Source organism: Benincasa hispida, chromosome 2 (genome assembly GCF_009727055.1).
Source record: "Benincasa hispida cultivar B227 chromosome 2, ASM972705v1, whole genome shotgun sequence".
NCBI lineage: Eukaryota > Viridiplantae > Streptophyta > Magnoliopsida > Cucurbitales > Cucurbitaceae > Benincasa > Benincasa hispida.
In genome coordinates this window covers 50,229,465-50,252,977 of record NC_052350.1, presented here as the reverse complement: position 1 = coordinate 50,252,977, position 23,513 = coordinate 50,229,465, and the positions used below count along the sequence as shown (strand labels likewise).

Genomic DNA, 23,513 nt, shown 5'->3' with positions numbered 1-23,513 from the left:
TAAAGTTCGGAGTTTAAATTGATACAACCCTAAAGTTTAAGGTTTTAACTTGATACAATTCTAAGTTTGGGTTTAAATTGATACCGTCCCCAAGATTTATGGGTTAAATTGATACAACTCTCAAAGTTTATGGGTATAAATTGTTAGGGGTATTCAAAGAACCCGACTACCCAACAAAAAATGTAAGGCATTTTTGTTGGGTTAGATTAAACTTTTTCTATTTTTGATGAGTTGAGTTTAGTCGTGGGTTGGCTAAAAAACTTTTGGGTTGATCCAACCAAACCCAGATTATATATATATATATATACACACATATATTTCTATTTGTTTAAAGTTTGATTATTGATTAATTTGTTAATTTTTAATATTTTTCTTTTAAAATCATTATGATATTTGCCATTGTTTACAGTTTGCAATAAATATTGTAGATATTTGGTATTTAACATTTAAATTTTATGAGATTTTTAGTTACTAGTCATGTGTTGTGTATAAATTTGCATCTTTCTAATTAAGAATAAAAAATAAGTTATAAACTGACAATTCAACCCAACTCAATTAGGGGTGGATTGGGTTGGAGACTTTATTTAAATTATTTGAGTTTTCACCCACCAACCCAAACAATCTAGTCCAACGCATGTATACCCCTATGAATTGATATTTGTCCATTGAAAAAAATTATGCCAAACTTTACTGAAAAATGAAATAAGAAATGTGTGGAATATTTTATTGTTTTTATATACTATAAAACCAATAAAATAAAAAATTTGGTTCTCTAATTTTCCAACCAAAAAATAGAATCTGAGAAGTAAAGAATGCATTTGAAATTTCCTAATGAAAAAAAAAAACTTCCAAAACTTTCAAATTAATGATAATAAACGATAATAACTAATTATGATAAGGATATTTTAGAAAAATTGAAGAAATATTGTAAGTCATGAAAATAATTAGTGAAATGTCGTAGTTTTAAAAATAATTAGAAAAATATTGTAGTTTTGGTGATTTGATTGATGTGGTATAATTTTTTTTAATTTACCGAGTGTTGAATACTCGATCAAGTTTTTTTTTTCTTCCTATTTTGAACAATAGTTGAATGTTCAATACTCAACTACCTTTGTTAAAAAAAAAATCCTTTCCCTTTTTTAATTGAAAAACCGTATTTATTTTTTTAATATATTTTTACACTTTTCCTTCTCATTTCCTTTTATAGTAAGAAAAATGTACTCTATAAAATATTTACCCTTGTATTTCTTAATAATAAGAAAAATTTTACCATTGTTTCATAATTGTTCTAGTTTTAAAATACAACATAGAAACAAATTCTCAATATTTTTTTCTTCCATATCACGGCTATTGCTCATAATTGAAAACTAATAAATATAGATATGCAGTAGTTTAATGTTTTTCATTCATTTAATTTTTTCTTTTAAAAAATCAATGTGTCTCACAAGGTAGACGTCGTCGATTTCAAACTGGTTGTTGTCGTCGACTTTAACTCTAGGTTCCTCTGGTTCCTCTTAGTTATTTGGATGCTTTGGTACCTCTGTAGGCGTTCCATAATATAAATATTCGTTATACTCTCCACGGTCGCGCCCGTGTTCATGCATGTATGAAGATGATGGACTGACATCTGAATTATAATATCTTGAACCAAAGGTTGGCATCATCATCATCTGACTAGCATAACTAGTTTGGCTATGCGTTTGCGTCATATGAGACAATTCTTCCATGTTTTGGTCAATCTTATCCTACTCACATTGACATATAAATGCACTAAATTCGGTAGCTGCATTTGTGATTGAAAACATCAATTTTGATTGCTTGTTCGTTAGGAATAGAGAATGTATGAACCTTACTGATCCTGATGTTGTTAAAATATGATGCTTATATACTATTTCTAACTAGTTTTCCTCGTATCTACCCCAAGTGACATGTTTATCATTTCAGTGAATTGTTAAAAAAGAAGTCCACTACTCACAATTATGCTAAAACTCCCACACAGTGGTTAATCATAATCAACTTCATCAACACTATCGATCACATTATCATTTGTAAACAACATAAATCTAAAAAATTTGTCCGCTGTTTTCTAGCAAAAAAACAAACAAACAAACAAACAATGCATTACTAATTATTTTACTAATAATCAAACTTAAATACAAAACAAAACAAAACAAATTATAAAAAATAAAAAAAAAAAAATCAAAAGAATTACCTAGTAAATTTGTATTAAAAACGAACAAAAATACTAAAAAAATTTTGTAGTAAAAAACTAATATTAAAAGAACCGAATACTATTAAAAAAACAAACAAGAATATTAAGGTTTTTGCATTAAAAAATTATAAACATAATGCAAAGAAAACTCAAACTACAAATATATTGTACTAAAAAAAACTCTAATATTGAACTTTCTGTAACAAAAACTCTGACCATCAAACTCAAATATTAAAAAAATCGAATGTTATAAAAAATGTATAAAAAAATTTACTCAAATTAATAATTTTGTATTAAATAACAAACAAAAACACTAAGCTTTTAAATCATAAACATCAAACTTAAATTTTTTTAAAAAAACCAAATAGTACGAAAAATATAAAAAATCATTCAAATTAATAATTTTTTTATTAAAAACAAACAAAGACACAACTTTCTAAATTAAAAACAATAATAAAAAATAGAATATTAAACATAGAAGGTAGAAAAAATTCAAATTAAAAAGATATTGTACTAACAAAATTTAATGTCTAAAACTCTAATATTAAACTTCTTCCAAAAGAGCCTTAAGCACTGAAAACCCTAATACCAACAAAATATAATATTATCTAAAATGCAATAAAAAAAACTCAAATAACTAATATTGTACTAAAAAAAATGACACCAATAATAATTTTTTTTTTAAGAAAAGCCTAACGTTAAAAATTCTAATATTAACAAAATTTAATATTATTTAAAATACAAAAAAAAAAAAAAAACAATAACATGGTAGATCTAGTATAATATAAATAAGAATATTAAACATAAAAAAAAAAAATACTAACATCCATATATAAATATTCTTGAATTCAACAACTATTAAAAAAATAAATAACGATATTAAAAGGGTATATCTAGCGATATAAATATAAAAAATATTAAAAACAAAAAACTAATAATAAATTAAAAGTAAACTCACAAATTCAACCTTTTTTTCCTCAAAGTGACAATGGTCCCTCCTTTTTTGTTATTTATTATCCGAACAACAATAAAAACTACAAAAAAAATATAATAATATGATAATAAGGATCTATAACTTATTTTATAATTAAAAAATAGGAATCTAGTTGAGTGAAAATGTACTTTTTTTTTTTTTTTGTTTTCCAGACAACAATAAAAACTATGAAAAATAATATTATAGTATGAAAATATGGAAAAATTTATAATTTTTTTAAAAAAATGGAAATATAGTAGAATAAATATCAAACCTCACAATTTAACGAACGAATGTGAAAAATAGGAGGATTTAGCAATTTTGGGAAGAAGAAGAGGGGAAAAACTTGTGGGGAGAGAGTAATATGTGAGTTAGGAAAATAAGAAAAAAGTAGAATGTGAGAAGTGGAAATCAAAAGAGAGGAAGTGGGGTTAAAAAGAGGTACGTCGAGGGCTGAGAACTCGACCCACTGCGAGAGAGGGAGGAGGGAGAAATGACCCTGAACCATGATGGATAGAATATATGCATGTGGGAGAGAGAAAATGTATGGACAGAGAATAATATATATATAGGACTAACTTGTAAATAATCACTTAATAAAAATAGGGAGATCAATATATATATATTTTTAAAGAAAATTTAAAGACATTAACATAATATGACTTATCTTTTAAGGTAAAAATCCCTAAAATATAGTGTGGCTGAGGGGGAAAATTGAGGCCCAAACTAGAAACGTACAAAAGCCCTCCTCGCAATTCACGAAAGCCCATCGTCATCTCCAACGACGAATTTGATCGAGCGACCAGAGAAAGAGAAAATGGACTTTCAACACAATAAATAAAAGAACCCTAATAACCATTTCCATCCCACTCGCATTCCCACTTGCCCAATTCCCAAATTCCACTTCTTCCTTCAGGATCTGATTCTCTCTTCCCACAAGTTTCTTCTCCAATCTCCATTCTCTCCTTCAGGTTCTCCCTTCTTCCTCCTCCAATTCATTCTATTTTCCCCCTTTTTTGGTTCATCACTTTTGTTTCTTTTCATTTCGTTGACCATGCGACTGATGTGAAAATTAGCATTGGGTATTGTTTGTAGCTTTATGGATTTTGTAGCTTTTTTGAAGATCTGTTGATTGTTTTGTTGTTTTCTCTTCTCGTTTTTTCTGGCTTTGAAATATGCATATGCTGTTTTCATGCCCCATCTGGGTTTTTTAGAAGGATTTTGAATATTGTGGTTTGTCAGGTAATTGGGATCAAGTGGAAGGATTTTGATTGATTGTTAGAGTTTTGTAATATTTTGTTGAGATGGAGGATAACAATAGTTCTCCAGGATCTCCTAAGGAAAACCCAGATCAGGAAAATGAAGCAGGTCAAATTACTAAGGATGATAGCTCATTGGAGAATATGGTTAGGAGGATTCAAGATTCTATGTCCATTGGCAAAAGGCACAAATTCTGGGAAACTCAACCTGTTGGACAATTCAAAGACATTGGGGATTCTAGTTTGCCTGATGGGCCAATTGAAGCACCAACTCCATTATCTGAGGTCAAACAAGAGCCTTATAATCTTCCTAGTTCCTATGAATGGACAACTTGTGATATGGACAGTGAAGAGACTTGTCTTGAGGTGTACAATCTCTTGAAGAATAATTATGTCGAAGATGATGAAAATTTGTTTAGATTCAACTATTCCAAGGAATTTCTTGGTTGGGCTTTGAGACCTCCAGGATACTTCCCAAGCTGGCATATTGGTGTTCGTGCTAAAGCTTCTAAGAAGTTGGTTGCTTTCATCAGTGGTGTCCCTGCTAGAATCCGAGCACGCGATGATGTTGTGAAGATGGCAGAGATCAATTTCTTGTGTGTTCATAAGAAGCTTAGATCTAAGAGACTTGCACCTGTTATGATCAAAGAGGTTACAAGGAGGGTTCACCTGGAAAATATATGGCAAGCAGCTTATACAGCTGGAGTTGTTCTTCCAACTCCAATAACAACTTGCCAATACTGGCACAGATCTTTAAACCCAAAGAAACTCATTGATGTTGGGTTTTCAAGGCTTGGGGCAAGGATGACAATGAGTCGGACGATTAAACTTTATAAGTTACCAGATTCACCGGCTACCCCCGGCTTTCGAAAAATGGAACTTCGTGATGTCCCTGCTGTTACTAGGTTGCTTAGAAACTACTTGAGCCAGTTTGTTGTTGCACCAGATTTTGATGAAACCGACGTCGAGCATTGGCTTCTTCCCAAGGAGAGTGTTGTCGACAGTTTCTTGGTTGAGAGTCCAGACACCCATGAAGTCACTGACTTCTGCAGCTTCTATACTCTTCCTTCATCCATTCTTGGAAACCAAACATACTCAACCTTGAAGGCAGCTTATTCATATTACAACGTCTCCACCAAAACTCCATTGTTACAGTTGATGAATGATGCTCTTATTGTTGCAAAACAGAGAGATTTTGATGTCTTCAATGCATTGGATGTCATGGAGAATGAATCCTTCCTGAAGGAACTTAAATTTGGTCCAGGTGATGGGCAACTTCACTATTACCTGTATAATTATCGGATTCGACACGCGTTGAAACCAAGTGAACTTGGCCTTGTACTGCTATAGTTGGGGATTTGCTACTGTTTTGGTTTGAACTTGTGAACCAGGAAAAAAAATTGGTCATTTTTTAATGGTGGCTAGGGTTTGATGATGCATTTTTCCTTTGTTTTGTTCTTCTGTGTCAACAGTAAAGCATTAAGCACTAAATGTCAGGAGTATGAGAGAAAAAACTTTGCCGGATAATGTAAAATGTTCTGCAGATTTTTCACTCTGTTGGCTTGGCTTTTCAATTTCTGTAGAATTTTCCCTTTTTTTGGTCCATTCTTGGAGGATTTGCAGGCGCAAACCGGTTGTATTATTGAATTGCATACATTTTCCTACACTTATATGGTTATTGCTCGTTCATTGTTATGATCAGATGTCGATTACATATTCTCCATTGAATAATGGTACTTTCCTTTTAGAATAGAGAGGATCATTTTTACCCGAACTATTTTGTCCGAATCAAATAAAGTTTCTTATTCATTTCATCAATCAATTTTTTATCCTTTAATATGTGTCGATTAAAACATATCATGTTTGTTTTTGTTTTGCAAGAACTTGAATAATACAACTTTAGAAAATATTTGGTCCAACATTTGGTTAGAGACATATACACTTAAAAGAACCAATACAAAACCTGAAGCTACCAAATGTGAAAATCAAATTAAAAGTCTTTCACAAAATTGATTTGAACACTAAACGAGGGATGGATGCGAACTTGAACTGAGCTTGTGTCCAACCAGCTTAGTAGATTAGTGAGTAACTCCTAGAACATAAAACTCAGAAAGCAATCTCCTGAGCATCGAAGAACATAAAAACCAGTCAAGCTATAAAAGGAAAGAATTGAAGTAAGCTCGTCACCTAGTCAACCCAACATGGCAACATATCACTTCTTCCAAAGCAACTCAATCGTTTTATTTGCAACAATCTAATTAGTTTATTTCAATGCCATTTAAAAGCAAATGCACATTAGGGAAACCCAACGGAGCAGATAATATCATCGACTGAGCCTCGCCATAGTTTCTAGGCTCTTCAAAGGATAGGAGTTCAACAAAGCAACCTGGCTAAGAAAGGGTAAAGCTCACAAAGCGACTCAACTGAGAAGCCAGCTCCTTCCAAGACTTTGCCATTAACAATTTCATATTGATCTGGTGGGGTTTAATGGATTCTTCCATGAGCTCAGCTCAGCAATTATCCAGGCTAATCCTTGACCAAGGCACAAGCACAAGCACTCAGACCCAACTCTACCAATCAAGGGTTGAAACATGTCACTACTTACTAGGAATTTCTGTTTAAAAAATAGCTATTATAACTCACTAGATTCCTGTTGGAAGCAATCACTTCAAAGACAGTTAATAAAATGAGCAATAATGATTTTTCCAATGTGCTCCCAAATATTCCATCCAACAGCTTTTCTTCAGATTTTGTTTTTTAGAAAAGAAAAATTAGCATGCATATCTTTCCTTTTTGGTGTGTGGAGAAGATAGGGAGGGTATATCTCAGAAATCAGAAGGCAAACAGAAAGATAATCACTATTTTCTATGAGAATAGGAAATGGTAATTGGCACAATTTCACCTGCTTTATATCCTAAAGCATAAATGCTGTCTCCTCTTTCTGTCAAAGTTGTCCAATATGACATCAAGTTAATTGTTATTACCTTTTTAAATTATAGTTTCTTGCTTGCTATGTGTCGACATCAAATTGGTCACATATAATACATTAACCATGATCTTTTTTCATCACTATTCTTCCTCTATCTACTTTACATCGCCCACAGGAATGGCTATAAGCGAAATCAATAGTCCCCTAGCAAAGCACATTATTGAATGGGACTGTCAATATATTGACTACACAAAACTCCCCAAATTCTTTGTTTACTTCTACGGTCAACAATACATCGAATCTTGATATTCTAGAAAAATTCCTTTTCAAATACCCTTCTGACGATTGGGTATCTATAATCCATATCTTGAAAGCTTCAGTATTTTTTAAATTACAAATTAAAAATTATATAACACATTAATATCCAACGTCATTTTGATAATAATTATGCTTGAGGTTGAAACAAGGCCCAAAGCTCATAGGTGGACCCAAGCGAAAGAGAAACTGAGAGGCGGCATGGAAAAACGCATGTGCCATATGGGTAAAGTCAAACTCGGGTTTCGGGACGATCAACCGAGCTAGAAGAATTATACTAATCGAGAAATAATCGAGCTGATGTCGACCCTGATGCCCTACAACCTTGGAGGCTGCAACCAACCTGACATCACTGATGTTACACATAACCACAAGCGAGGGTCAGAGGAAGGGCATTATAAATAGTCTCATTCGACAACCCTTAAGGGATAGAAGTAAGCGAACTCCAAAAGAGATCTTTGACCTTATTCTCCATGTGTAATTGAACTATACAATTTTTATACTAACTTAGGCATTGAAGTGTGGTCAGCTGGCACCACATTGGTACGAGTACTCTCACGCAAGTCAGCTCGAAAGATGAGACCAGACCAGAGAAGCAGGCCGACAAACAGCCCACAAAGGGCTGGCCACATCACGATGGACGTGTGTATGAAATCAAATAATACTGTGAGATAAGAAGAGGGTATAAGGCCTGGATTAGACAGAGTATTGCTTTTTCTTTCTTTCTTTCATTCTTAACAGAAGAAACGTTTTTAGTGTCTGTAAAGGATTAAAAATTGTTAACAAATGATCCCTTGTAAAGGACCAACAATTTTATTGCACATATGATCGCTTATTAAGAAAATTTTAAATCGGCTCCAATTGGCTAAGAACAATCCAGTTCCTTGACGTCTAATAATTCCCATTCCCCAACCAAGTGGTGTAAGTACTTCCAATCAGAGCCTTAGGATAGGGTGACCAATAAGAGTTTAAAGCAGAAGTTTATTATGTTTTTTTAATAGGAAACAGAAGTAACCTTCTTATAAATATCAGTAATTAGTATTGCCTGGTATCAAATCAGATCTCCAAATTTCTATTTCTGTTACTACTTATCCTCGTTTTTCCAGTGGAACTTAATGGTTGAAGGAAAATTTGCTCAACAAACGCAAGGTAATCTGTATCTAAAGTGTCAAGGAAGGTGACAGAAGAGAGTGAGCACACATAGTTCGTTTCTTGCATGGCCGCTTATGCTAGATATTCTGTGTGCTTTCTCTCTATCTGTCACCAGTCTCTACCTGGGTATCTCAATACTAAGTTTAATCTCTCTCTCACTCAGCTCCTTCCCTTTTTTCCTACATGGTTTGCATGAAGATTGTCAACTGTATCATCATTTCTGTTTCAGTAACATTGTTCCCTTTTCAGTCCTCGAAAACTCGATATGTCTAAGCTTGTTTGAATTTTAAAACAGAAAATTATCGCCTGATTCTATAATGTTACAGTACTTCATAATACTTTCTACTTCAAACTGAATTATTTAACAAAATCATTATCCACTTCCTTTTCAATAAGAGAGGCCATGTTGGCGGAGTAGTTTTATTTCTGCCGTTGAATTAGGCACTAACTTTAAATTAGCCTTCCATTACTTAACTACCCTTTGAAAGTTAAAAACAATTACCGACAGCTTAAATCCTTCAAGGGAAGCTTCAAAGATTAGACCAGTAAAACTCTGAAACACCATTAATATTATGGCTTACAGAAAGAAGAGAAAAATACAGAGAAGATGCTCGATTTATAAATTTACAGGCTATAGCATATTGCTGGCTTATTTGTACAGGACATGCATACATACAATCATATCTAGTTTCCTTGCAGTAAGATGATATCATGTTGTTGGTTCATCCGAAACCATATTATATTGCAACTGACCTTTTCAGTGATCTGAAGATCGTGAGGTGCTTCTTAAAGCAATGGAAGCTTATAGATCATAACAAGAGTCTATTTGATAAGAAATGAATCAGCCATCCACTTGAGTAAATTCTAACGCATTTGCATCTGGATCTCTTGTAAAAATTGCTGGCCTTCCTGACTTGCTAAGCGTATAGGGAATACCTGCATGATCCAGCAGTAAAATATGAAACCGTAGATATATATATATCCACCTTTTCTTATGTCAAAACAGAACTTTCATTCATAAAAAATGAAAGAATATATGGTCATACAAAAAGGAGAAACCCACAAAAAAAGAAAACTATTTTCTTAGTACTGTATGAAATAAATGTACTCCTACCATTATGTCATGTAATGTGAAAAGTAACAAAATTATTCAACTTTGTTAAGGGAAGATTTTTACCAGCTTTATCAAGGATCACTTTCAACTTCGACACGTCCCTAATTCCGATACAAGTATGACGATCGCGGCCTCCGTGTTCAGGTCGTCCAGATAAAGGATCAGGGTTTGGAAGTTCCATCAAATGAATCATCTCAGCACCCACCCACAACCAAGCACCTCTATAAGGAAGCTTATCGTGTGGCCTCGCTTCGTTTATTTTAAGACCTATTTTCCAGTTGAAATTCATCCTTCAAATTTATAACTCCTATGAATATTCAACATGCATATAGTGATCTACAGAGAATTGACTTACCTAGAATGTTTAGATAAAAATGAAGTGACCTCTCAAGATTCTCACAAAGTACTCCGACGTGGTGAACGCCAACTGCTCCATAATCTGAAGTTCATTGGAACTCAGTAAACATATCTCCAAACAACAGAAAAAGGAAAGTGACAACTATTATCATCTTAGGCACATTACCTCTTTTCCCTTCTTGAGCACCCACACCCCAGCGCCCCCACACACCCCCCCCCCCCCCCCCCCCCCCCCCCCCCCCCCACCCCCCCCCCCCCCCCAAAAAAAAAAAAAAAAAAAACGTTGCCTGAGTTGTAGATAGCAGCAATTCAGGGATTAACAAAAAAATGAGCCAAACTAGACAGGGAAAGGTTTGAAAACAGTATAAACTACAAAACAAAACGGCAGCCAAATTTATCCCACAAGAGAGATTAAGTGAGCTTAAAGTGCATGTGTGAAGCAATGATCCAATATATAGGAAAATACTTAGAACATGAAAGGTTACCATTCTCGACATCAATTTCAATTGGCTCTTTATCTTTCTCAATCACATCTTGTTCAATACCTCCCTTGGCTCTTGTTGTAAAGCAACTTCCATGATAACCATAACCACCAGTCCTTCCAATTTTCCCATAATTTTTTAATGAAGGGTTTGTAGGTACAAAACTGAAATTGAGAAGATTCACCTGTATTTCAGAAGAAGAAAAAGGGCAACACTCATATAACGTTGCAAACAAGATGATATTACAAATTTACAAGACAATAATGGAAACCAGACCATTACCCAACAAGGGGGGAAAATACTCTATTTCCATTTTCTTGTAATACAAATATCAACTCTAAAAATGAAGAAATCCTCCCGAATGACGCACATCCTGACTCTAGGAAAACTTCAACTACCAAATTCGCAATCATTTTTATTACGGTCTACAAATACTCAACAATCTACAATTCGATCACTACAAATTGATTCGACAAATGAATAGACGATATAAAAAAGACAGTAGTTGAAATTTTTAGTTTCAATAGAACCGGAGAAACTGTAGTAGAAAAGAAAACCTTTGGTCTCAGGTGAATGGCGGATGGCGGCGTTGATGGGCTGAGAAGGGACGCCATTCCAGAGCAGCAATTTGGCGGTCACTTTATCTTCTCAATGAACTGAGCCTTCAAAGGCCCAAATCAGCAGTTTATTTTTGGGCGTTCTAAGAACGATGAAAGCCACAGTTTTCTGGCCACTTTTGTAAATATGACTAATATATTTCCATTCTGCAAATATGGGGAACTATTTTTTGTGGTGTGTGGCATAAAATCATGATAATTTTTAATGAAATTTCAATCTTAAATTCAAATTTAATCTCGGAGAAAGTTTGAATTTAATTATTATATTTTCAAAATTACAACTTAATTGGTGTGGTTTGGTAAAATTATCCTAAATAGTCCCTATGTATAGAACCATAAGGGNATATATATATATATATATAAATATAATTTTTAAAATTATAGGGACCTAGTTCTATTTTTTTTTTTTAATTTTAAATTGCTAGGATTAAATTTGTAACTAAACCAAATTCCAATTATACCCATTCCTATTGGGCGATACGAGCATATTTATATATAAAGCGACAATTAGAGATGTCCAAAAAATCCATGGGATTGGGGAATCTCTGAATGCACGGGGATTGGGGGAGGGAGTGAGAATTTTTTTTCCGTTTTCAATACGGGGCGGGAGATGGAGAATATATTCCTCGACCCCAACCCGGATAATTATGGAGGTTTTAATTATTTAAGTTTAAAACTTTATTACTTTACTCTTTAGATGTTGTAATATTTAAGATAGTATGTCCTAATTGTTGAATTTTAATTTATAAAAATTATGAGAATTTAACATTTTAATTATATCTTTTTAAATTGAATGTGTATTATTGTTTTTATAATCAAAATTGATAATATTTTATTTAAATGAAATTTGTATTGAATATGTTTAAGGAACTGTTAAAAATATATATATATATATATATATTTAATTGAAATAAAAAAATTGTTAGAAAAAAGATAAAATTTTCTCCACGAAATCCTCGCTCTGTTCCCTACGGAGAAATTCATGGGGATGGGGAATGGAATGGGAGGCGGGGATGGGGAAGTCCCCGCACCGCCCCGTGGACATCTCTAGCGACAATTGACATATACCGTTTTTTATAAAGTAGGTTCAAATTCTCATATCAAACATTTGTTGTATAACTCAAAATTATATGCTCTTTTCTAGTATTTATTTTTAATAAATCAATTTTATTTTCGAATAAAAAACAATAATTTTATTTCCATCTACTGAAAATAAAGCTGAATAACATATTGCAAAAGTATAATTTTAAGTGATTACAGTGATTAAAGTATTGTGAATATAACTTAATAGTAAATGGCATATGCTTCTTCCCTTGAGATTAAAAGGTTGAACGCCATACCTTACATTTGTTTTACTAAAATAAGTGATTAAATCATTATAATTTTCAACTAATATGTCTTTTTAAATTCTTACAGTGCCTAAAATAATAATAATAAAAATATAGGTTAAAATACTGTTTTTCCTTTTTTTAAAGCAGCAAACAAGCCACTACAAACACCACAACTCTTAAACATGCAGGATGAGGATAATACTATCTAAGAAAAATATATTTTTAGATCAAATAATAACCCTGAGAGGATGCCAACACTGCAATGGAATTGGAATAAATGTTCGCCTCTCAAGAGATGTGATAAAAATGTATAATATTAACAACATTCCCAACAAAAATAATGTGCTCAACGAGGATCCCAATTTCAACTAAAGAAATCTCCTTCCTCTTGAGAAGGTAAATAACTTAAAGTGTATCTGATTCAACTTCAATGGAAGGGTTATTAATAGCCCATTGGTGTTCAATCACACATAAACCTTCCAAAATCGCTTAAATTTCCAACAAGCTGACATTCCACCCCATTGGGTGAATTTAAAGTCTACAAAAATCATCTTGCCCACATGACCACGAACAATTTAGCCAAGCTAACTTGTATCGCTCTTCAATGACCAAACAACATCAATATTCAGTTTTCAGTGTCCAGCCAGCGGCAGAGACCAAAAAGAAATAGGAGGGGCACTCAAGAAGAAGCTACAGAGCCTCTACCCAAATCATCCACGAGGGCCATCAACATGGAATTTATCTTAATTTTGAGATAAACGATGTCTGACACCTTGTTCCTGAATCAAACCTCATTTCTAAGATTCCATAAGCTCCAAAAAATAATCAATGGACAATTCAGCTCACCTCCTAAACACACGCCCCTCAAGCAATCCCCATACTCAATAGGCGTTCGTCTACCCCTATCAACACCAAACAAGCTAACATAAGAAAACAATAGAAGATCCTTTTTTTTTTTTTTTTTTTTTTTTTTTTTTTTTAAAGTAATAATCTAAATGGTTTGTAGTATATGAATAAGATTTGGTGCTTTATCCTGGTGACATTACGGATACGGTCCACTTTGTAATTGTTACAAAAGTTGTAAAGTGTTACAAACAATTTGATTCTAATCGCTTCATGTGAAGACATGTGAGTAAAGGCATACAAAAAGTTTGTATAAGATTGGACCGCGAAATGATTAATCTCTTTCTAACATAGTTGAATAAAGAGAGTAATATTTCATAGGATGACCACAGGTAACTCGACCTTAATCTTCAAAGAGTTATGAAGTTCTGTTTATGAGAGCAATCCTTTGATCTGTATGGGTGAGAGTGGTCAAATTCGTCGACTCAACATGTCTACTATTTTAGGAATTTTTTTGAGTAGGGAACTAGGAACTACACAAGATGGAATTCACTTATTCCCATCTCTAGAGTAAGTAGATGAATTGCTCCCTTAAGTGCCGACTCTAGGTCTTGAACAATGAGACCCCTCCCTCTCTTGGCCCGAGAGGTTACCATAAACAGTTTGTGTATTAGAGGATCAGTAGGATTTACGGAGTTAGATGTAATTACAGGAAAAAAACGATAATTTGACCCAACTGTAATTACAAGCGATTCATAAATGGTCGACTTACTATTAATTTGACCGGATTGTAATTACTGTCGATTGGTAAGTGTTGGGTTGTATGTCATAAAGCTCGTAGTTTGTGATGTTAAACATTTTCTATTATCAATAAAGATGTTATTTTAAGGAAATCGGATTCGCGATTTCCATGAGCAGCGGAAGAAAGATAATTCCAAGTCACAATCATGAATGAGCAATACATTTACAGTCGACTTCAAACAAACGGTTATACAATTCATACAGAAATTCTAGCATGAAAATCTCAAATGCACAAAGGGAAAAACTGTACGAATAATTACAGATGTGTCTCCACGCTCCTTTACACACGACCGCTCGAACAACAGCAACTTCGAACGCTTGATAACGGGCAGAAATGCACGTTATTACTGCGCAAAGTTATAAAACAATACAGGATTTTGTTGATAAAAATATAAAATATTGCATCCAAAAGCATTAAGTTCACAACATTGCGATCGCATGTGTCCATCGCATTAAAACAGCTAACTTGTGTATTTTTGTGTAGAAAATGCGTTGACGCAAGGCGGAAATGCGATCCAAAGAAATTAACGTCCGAACACATCAAGAGATTGCGTTGACGCAAGGCTATGCGATCATTTACGCTCGTGAATATCTGCTCAAGAAGGTTGCCCATAGAATCAGCGCATCATGGTGAAAAGCGTAATAAATCACGATGAGACAGAAAGCTGATGACGGTCGATTCCGAATTAAGTTGACAAGCCGTCAGTGAACTACTGTAGCAAGTACACTCAACTTTTCGGTAACAAATATTCGGCGCATCAGACAGAGAATTAATGTCATCCCATCAGTGAAATCATAAGAGAGAAAAAGCTTTTCACCCCGAAGCTCTATAAATACCAGAGGCCATCTTTGGTGAAGGAGTTCATTCAGTTAGATAATTTTCCTTATAGATAGAAGTAGCCTTGTTCATAGTTTTCTTTACTTAGAAGGTAGAAGCGAGTGAAGGGAGATTATATCGAGAGATCGTTTCGATGAACTTGGAAAAGTACCGGAAGCGTCGAATCCAGAGAGAGGGCCAACTCTTGTGTAAGCAAGAACATCTCTTGAGCAGAATAGAGATAACAATGTAAAAGCCTTGGGAAGTAAGGAATTGCTACCAGGCTCTCTACCCTTATTTTCCATTGTCATTTTGTACTCTGAACTTATTTATAGACATGGAAATTACATCTTTATATCTATTCACTTTCTGTACATTACGCATGAGTAGCTAAATCTGTCAAATGGGTTGAGAAACACTTGGTTAGCATAACCTGGGATCTTCATTCTATGCGATTATATTGTATTATGTATCCGTCATTCGTCTATTAGAGATACTCGGAAGGGTAGTCTAAGGATAGAATCTAGGCTTGAAAAATTCAGGTTAGATTCTAGGCTCGGGAGAGTCAGATTAGAAATGCATAATCAAGAGATAGAAGCTTAGGAATAAGCGTTGTTTGCTATTAACGCATCACATGCATCCTAGAGATAGGTTATGATTGTATGCAGTCACCTTGTCCTTATGTGCATCTTGCATCATCGCATAGGCAAGAAGTAGAGACTTAGGAATAAGCTCTATAGACACTATCGCATTCATCGCATGTGTCCTAAAATTAGGAGCCACCACATTTGCATTGGAAAATGATTTGCTATCGTATGAGTGTAGCATGATCGCTAGTTTGAATGCATTCTTGGGAAACGCTAGCTAAAGACCTTCTCAACCCATTCCGCCGCATACTCAGTGCATCTGTCGTATAATCACTCTTCTCTCAAATCCACCGCATAATTTTTATACCTTAAACAACAAACTAACCAAACTAACCAAACTATTGATTTATTGTTACCGCAAAGTGATTTGAAAATTACTACAGCATATTGTTTTCTTTAGTCATTGAGTTCGACCCTGGGATTACCAGAAAACTCAGTAGGGTTTATTTTTGGGTCCTGCTGAGAAAACTTGTTTGCATAACGCATTTTCCATTAATGCAATCCCCACCATTATTTCATCGTATAAAAAAATGCATCAAGTTATTGGCGCCGTTGCTGGGACTTTGGCAATACAGTGTGCTAACAGTAATTTTCTGATTTTCTTTGCAGCTTTCAATCTCTAGCGAATTACGACCCAGAGATTGAAAGAACGTTCCGACGAAGACTGAGAGATAGCCGCCAACAACAACAACAAGAGAAAGATAACATGGCAGAACAACCGGGAAATGGAGCACCAAATGAAAATAATGTCATGGCGAATCCCATCTTATTGGCGAACAACCGCAATAGGCCCATTCGGGACTATGCGTCGCCCAACCTCTACGATTTCTCCCTAAGAATCATGAGACCCGCTCTTGATGGATCGAGACTCGAAATGAAGCCGGTGATGCTGCAGATGATCCAGACTACCGAAAAGTTTGGTGGAAGGTGTGGCGATGACCCACATGCCCACCTCTGGAGTTTCATAGAGATTTTTAACACTTTTGTGTTCCCTAATATCTCCACCGAGGAAGTTCGACTAACTTTGTTCCCGTTTTCATTGTGTGACCAGGCACGAAAATGGGCGTACTCTCTCGAACCGGGAGAGATTACCTAATGGGAGCAAGTAGTAGAGAAGTTTATGAAAAAATAGTTCCCTCCAATGGAGATTGCCAGAAGAAGGAAGTTGATAACCAATTTCGAACAGGACATTGACGAATCGCTCAGCGATGCTTGGGCGAGGTTTAAGAGGCTGGTAAGAGATTGCCTGGATAACAGTTTACCAAACTGCTTACAAATGGAGATTTTTTATCACGGATTAAGCCCTGCTTTGTAGACTGCTGCCAATGCGGCAACCGTTGGAGGTCTGCTAGATAAAACTTATGATGAGGGCAAGAACATCCTTGATCACATTTCTAAAAATCATGAAGATTGGAGAGAAAGCGATCAAAGATTGAGAATCAAGGATAGTAACGCGAACAATGGTGCCATCGCATCCCTTCAGAGTCAAATGACTGCGATGATGAACTTGATACAGGGAATCGCAATGAATTGCCCATCAACGCATAGGCATGAGTTTAGACTGAGAAAGAGCGCCTTACTCGTAATTGGATGTCCGCATGACACACGTGGGAGCAAGCCAAAACGAAGGCTAGGTACTTGGATCAACACAAGGTTATAGAAAAAAAATTTCTAAAATACGCAAAGATAAAAATCATTTGAAAATACCTCAGTGAAAAGGTTTCTTTTATGAAATAAATCATACGATGCCCTGGAATCTGGTAAAGCCTTTTTGAAGGTTAAACTTGTGGTCCCTAAATTTTAGAAATATTTTAAGAAGGGACCTGGATAAAAATTGAGGAGATTTTGGTGCATAAGACTTGAATAAGGCATCATTGAGAAATCTAGGAAAGGGAAGGCGGTTGACTTTCTAAAGAAAATCTTTAGCTTATACTTGAGGATAAACATTGTTTAAATTTCGCTTAATAAAAGAAACGTAGTCTTAACTAAGCATAAGTCCTTTACTTTATTTCCACGAGCTTCGAAAGATGGGATTGAAGGATAAGCAACTACATCAATCAACTTGGCACCAGCAAGGGAGGTTTCTCCCGCTATGGCTCTTCCCCGATGGAGAAAGAATCTAAATAAAGGCGCATACGCGCCCTACTACTTCTTCAGTACTTGATTAGCGCACATCTGATGTCAATATCCTCCTTCAGCACCTTTGGTTGGGTGATTATGCTCTGTGCATCTTTGGTTGTCTGGGAGTTCGGATAACATAGCGTCCATGGGGATGGTGGAACAAAAAATGCTTTTTTATTAGGTACCCCATCAGGAATCCATTGCATCAGGTGAATTCTCGCTGCGGTAACTATCACAAATTCTCTATTTGAAAAACGTTCGACTTGCATGTGTTAAGCATATAGCTAGCATTCCTTCTGTTAGGTTCGGTTCTTCTTAGTTGGGTTGGGCACCCAAAATTATGAGCTTCATGTTACTCCTACCAAGCAAGCCACATGTCAGATCCAGGGCATCCCAATTCGATTGAATGGGATGACAGTTTGTTCTAGATTGCATACATTGGAATGGAACTATTCATCCTTTTTTTAGGGCTATAGAGAATTCTTCCTCTTAAGGCTAATTCTCTTACTGGGAGGTCGACTGAACATCTCAGCCATTGGCGGGAATTTCGCCCACATCCTGAAGTAGTCCTAACCTGGGCAACATAATGGTTTCCCCTTTCACGCTCATGTCATGTCGAGGTACTGCAAAAGAAAAAATTGCAAAATTCGATCCAAGGATTTGGAGGGGAGGCTGCAAGTGCTACGGGCGGGGGGTATGATAACGGGCAAAAATGCACGTTATTGCAGCGCAAAGTTATAAAACAATGCAGGATTATGATGATAAAAATATATAATATTGCGTCCAAAAGTATTAAGTTCATAACATGGTGGGCGCATCTGGGTGAAAAGCGTAATAAATCACCATGAGACAGAAAGTTGATGATGGTCGATTCCGAATTAAGTTGACAAAACTTTAACGAACTACTGTAGCAAGTACACTCAAATTTTTGGTGACAAATATTCGGCTCATCAGACAGAGAATTAATGATATCCCATCACTGCAATCATAAGAGAAGAAGTTTTTCACTTTGAAGCTCTATAAATACCAGAGGCCACCTTCAGTGAAGGAGTTCGTTCAGTTAGATAATTTTCCTTATAGATAGAAGTAGCCTTATTCATAGTTTTCTTTACTTAGAAGGCGAAAGCGAGTGAAGGGAGATTATACCGAGAGATCGTTCTGGTGAACTTAGAAGAGTGCCGGAAGCGTCGAATCCAGAGAGAGGGCCAACTCTTGCGGAAGCAAGAACATCTCTTGAGCAGAATAGAGATAACAATGTAAAAGCCTTGGGAAGCAAGGAATTGCTACCAAGCTCTCTACCCTTATTTTCCATTATCATTTTTTACTCTAAACTTATTTATAGACATGGAAATTACATCTTTATATCTGTTCACTCTCTATATATTACGTATGAGTAGCTAAATTTGTCAAATGGGTTGAGAAGTACTTAGCTAGCATAACCTGGGATCTTCATTCTATGCGATTATCTTGTATTATGTATGCATCATTCATCCATTAGAGATACTCGGAAGGGTAGTCTAAGGATAGAATCTAGGCTTGAAAAAGTTATGTTAGAATCTAGGCTCGGGAGAGTCAGATTAGAAACGCATAATTAAGAGATAGAAGCTTAGGAATAAGCGTTGTTTGCAATTAATGCATTGCATGCATTCTAGAGATAGGTTATGATTGTATGCGGTCACCTTGTCCTTATGTACATCTTGCATCATCGCATAGGCAAGAAGTTGAGACTTAGGAATAAGTTCTTTGGACACTATCGCATTCATCGCATGTGTCCTAAAATTAAGAGCCACCGCATTTGCATTGGAAAATGATTTGCTGTCGCATGAGTGTAAAATGATCGCATAGTTACATTCTTGGGAAACGCTAGCTAAAGACCTTCTCAACCCGTTTCGCCGCATACTCAGTGCATCTGTCACATAATCACTCTTTTCTCAAATCCGCCGCATACTTTTTATACCTTAAACAACAAACCAACTGAACCATTGATTTATTGTTACCACAAAGTGATCTAAAAATTACTATCGCATATTGTTTTCCTTAGTCCCTGAGTTCGACCCTGGGCTTACCAGGAAACTCAGTAGGGTTTATACTTGGGTCCTGCTAAGAAAACTTGTTTTTACAATGCATTTTCAATCAACGCAATCCCTACCATTATTTCATCACATAAAATAACGCATCAACGTTTGATCTACACGACCACAACACCGCACGAACTCTTCGCACTCGTCTTCAACGATCGCCTCGGTCACGAACTCCTCAGGAACAGCACGAACGGCCTCCAAAAAACCTCGATGGTGTCGAGTTGAGTTTGACACCACCAACATGGCTACCTTGGTATTCTCGGTGTAAGAATCTAGAGGGTGGGTTATGTTCGGACTTGGTAAGAGGCAGACGAAGGAGGAAACACCTGTCTCTTATACACATCTAGATGTGTATAAGAGACAGATAACAAGGCGACCTTGGTATTCTCGGTGTGAGAATCCAGAGGGTGAGCTCTGTTCGAACTTGGTATGAGGCAGATGAAGGAGGAAACATCGATCGAGTACACTACTGGGCAAGTGGGAGATGGCGAAGACCTATCATATAGGTCAATGTCCAATCGTTTAGATAAAGCTAAGCGATTGTCTAGCAAAAGCTATGCGATCGTTTAGCTCAGTCTGTCGCCTACAGACTCTACATGATTGTTTACTTAGGGCAAGCGATCGTTTAGCAAAACTATGCAATCGTGTAGTAAATACTACACGATCGTTTAGCTCGTCCAGCCGTCGTTTAGTAAATCTATATTTACTTGAAGATTCGGTGAGATTCTTTTGCGCGAGAGAGAAATCTCAAAAACTTTTTGCCAGTTTTTTAAAAACCATCATCAAAATAGGAAAACCACTTTCCTTTTAAACTCACGGTTACCATGAATACAATAACCACCCACTTATTTGGTTATTAAAGAAAAAAATTAATCATCTAATAATTAATATTATTATAAATATAAATGATAACCAACTTATCATACTATATTTATAACCTATAGTTTTAATATTTCATCTTATGAAACATATAAACCATAGTTCTTTTTCTATTCCATGGTATTTAATGTAAATCTCATTTACATCAATCCTCCACTAGATGTATCTCATACATCATCCCGATTATATCATATATAATCAAAATATTTCTTGTCAATTTGAATATTTCAAATCAACACCAAGAACTGATCCTCAACTGAATCTATTGAGCTACCAAGGGGACCTTATGAACCTATAGCTCGAAGCTCCAATGGTACGTGAATAGCTGATTAAACTCTTTAGTCATGGGATCCACCTCCGTTAACTGCCAGGCACTCCACTAAAGACCGACAATTGAACTCTCCTTACCAAAAAATATTATGTGTTCATCTTAACCAATCAACAGTATGACAACCCTTCACAGATCGCTCGTAAGTACAACTAGGCCATTAACCGTTATGCCCCTGTAGTTACATCTGTCTCCTTAAGTACCACTGATCCCTCTAATGAACATAAGTCATAGTCCTACTATGATTGAGTCATCTCTTCTAAAGAGAAGTTGTGACCAATATGTTCAAGCCCCGGAACCAGTCCTTAAGGGAGAAATCTCTCTACTTATCCCTACTTTGGGAAATGAGTGAATTCCATATTGTGGATTGAGTTCCCAGCTCCCATATCAGACTAGTCCCCAAAAAGGTAGGCATGTTGAATTGTCAATCTAGCCACTCTCACCCATACTAATCAAAGGATCGCCCTCAAAGGCAGGAGTTCCCAAAACACTCAAGATTGAGGTCGTGTCACCTATGGTCGTTTAGGTGAGATGCAAGTCTCTATTATCAACGACGTTATATACAGAGTCTAGTCATCTCGTGATCCAGGTCTTATACAAACTCTTTGTATAGGACATCCTCGCTCGCACGTCTCCACATGAATGGTCAGGATTAACCATCTGTAGTAGTTTACAAAACTTGCAAACCTTTACAAAGCGGGTCATATCCGTAGTGTCACCAGGATTAGGTATCTCACCTTAATCTTTATACTACATACATATTTAGGTTATCAGTTAAGGCATGATCCACCTGTATATCACATATACATGCTTAAGTTCACATAAGATAACCAAGGAGCTTTGTTTATTGGATATGAGTAAATGTCAAAATTAAATAACACTTATTTTATTCATTAAACTATGTGTATCTTTACAAAACAACAAGATTCCGGAAGAATTAGAACACCAATCCCAACAATTGACATTTATTAAATAAAACTGTTCTTGAATAGGTAAGTCGTGCTCGTATAGACTAAATCCAATAAACTGAGATCCTTGGTTATTACATGAATACTTGAACTTTATATGGAGACATAAAAAATGGATCAAATTGAGTAAATAACCAAAACGGTTTATAGTATATGAATGAGGTTGGATACCTTATTTTGGTAACACTATTGGACACAACCCACTTTGTAGATAGTACAAACGATGTGATCCTGTATCGTTTATGTAGAGACATGCGAGTGAGGGCGTACTATGCAATGAGTTTGTATAAGACCAGGACCAAGAAATAAGTCACTTTTATTCTATTAACGTTGTTTACTGTTTAAGACTGATTGTTTCAAATCAATGACCTAGGTAACTCGATCTAAATCCTAAGCTAACTATGAACTTCTGTTTATTTGAGATTATCCTTAGATTTGCATAGGTGAGGATTGACTTAACAACGCTGAATCAATAAGCCTCCCATTTTAGGGGTAAGATCAGGTAGCTAGTCGGGGACATAGGGTGTAAGATGGAATTCACTCCTACTCAATTTAGGGATAGTAGAGAGGTTGTTCTCTTAAGTACTGATTCCAGGTTTTGAACAAGGGGTCTCACTCTCTCATTAGCCTAAGAGGGACTCGATTAAGTGATTGGATCACAAACCAATTGTTCATTAGAGAATTAGAGGGACTTAAGGAGCAAGATGTAATTTCGGGGGTAAAATAGCTTTAGATCCAATCGTTATTACGAATAACCTGTGAAGGATCGACTTACTGATTATGGTTAAATCAAGTAGAAAGAAACATATCTACAGTGAGGAGAATGCAACCATCGAGCTATAGTGGTGTGTCTCAGTGGTTAATGAATATTGATTAATTCAGATTAAAGAGTTTAACCGATTAATCTCAAATCGTTGGAGTTCATGATCTGTAGGTCCATAAGGTCCCTTTACTAGCTCGTAAAAGATTAAATCTTGGATTAGAATATTAAGTAAATTTAAAGTGTTCAAATTCAGTTTAGGGTTTCAATTTGAAGTGTTCAAATTTTAATTTAAAGTTTGAATATTGAAGTGCTCAATTTTAATTTAGGGTTTGGACAATTATATTCGATATAATTAACGTTTAAATTTATTGAAATTAAACGTATTTGGAGAGTTTAAAATATTTAAATATTGATTTTATGAATAGGATTCATATTTGGATTATGTGTTTTATTAATTTAATATCTGATATTAAATTATTAATTCATTAATTCATTAAATTTATTTAATTAATTATTTAAATTAA

At 35.2% G+C, this 23,513-nt stretch overlaps 2 protein-coding genes across 2 annotated transcripts; one reads left to right on the top strand and one right to left on the bottom strand.

The window, feature by feature from the left end:
- Positions 1–3,997: 3,997 nt before the first annotated feature.
- On the top strand, positions 3,998–6,145 carry LOC120071045 (glycylpeptide N-tetradecanoyltransferase 1). The gene is made up of 2 exons (XM_039023042.1): positions 3,998–4,156; positions 4,428–6,145. Exon 2 carries the CDS (start codon positions 4,490–4,492, stop codon positions 5,792–5,794), a length of 1,305 nt encoding a protein of 434 aa, XP_038878970.1. The 5' UTR covers positions 3,998–4,156; positions 4,428–4,489; the 3' UTR covers positions 5,795–6,145.
- Positions 6,146–9,349: 3,204 nt separating this feature from the next.
- Positions 9,350–11,515, bottom strand: LOC120071046. The gene is made up of 5 exons (XM_039023044.1): positions 11,351–11,515; positions 10,797–10,977; positions 10,310–10,393; positions 10,018–10,221; positions 9,350–9,776 (listed from the first exon to the last, which is right to left on the bottom strand). The coding sequence occupies exons 1-5, from the start codon at positions 11,405–11,407 to the stop codon at positions 9,682–9,684; spliced, it is 621 nt and encodes a 206-aa protein (XP_038878972.1). The 5' UTR covers positions 11,408–11,515; the 3' UTR covers positions 9,350–9,681.
- Positions 11,516–23,513: the final 11,998 nt, after the last annotated feature.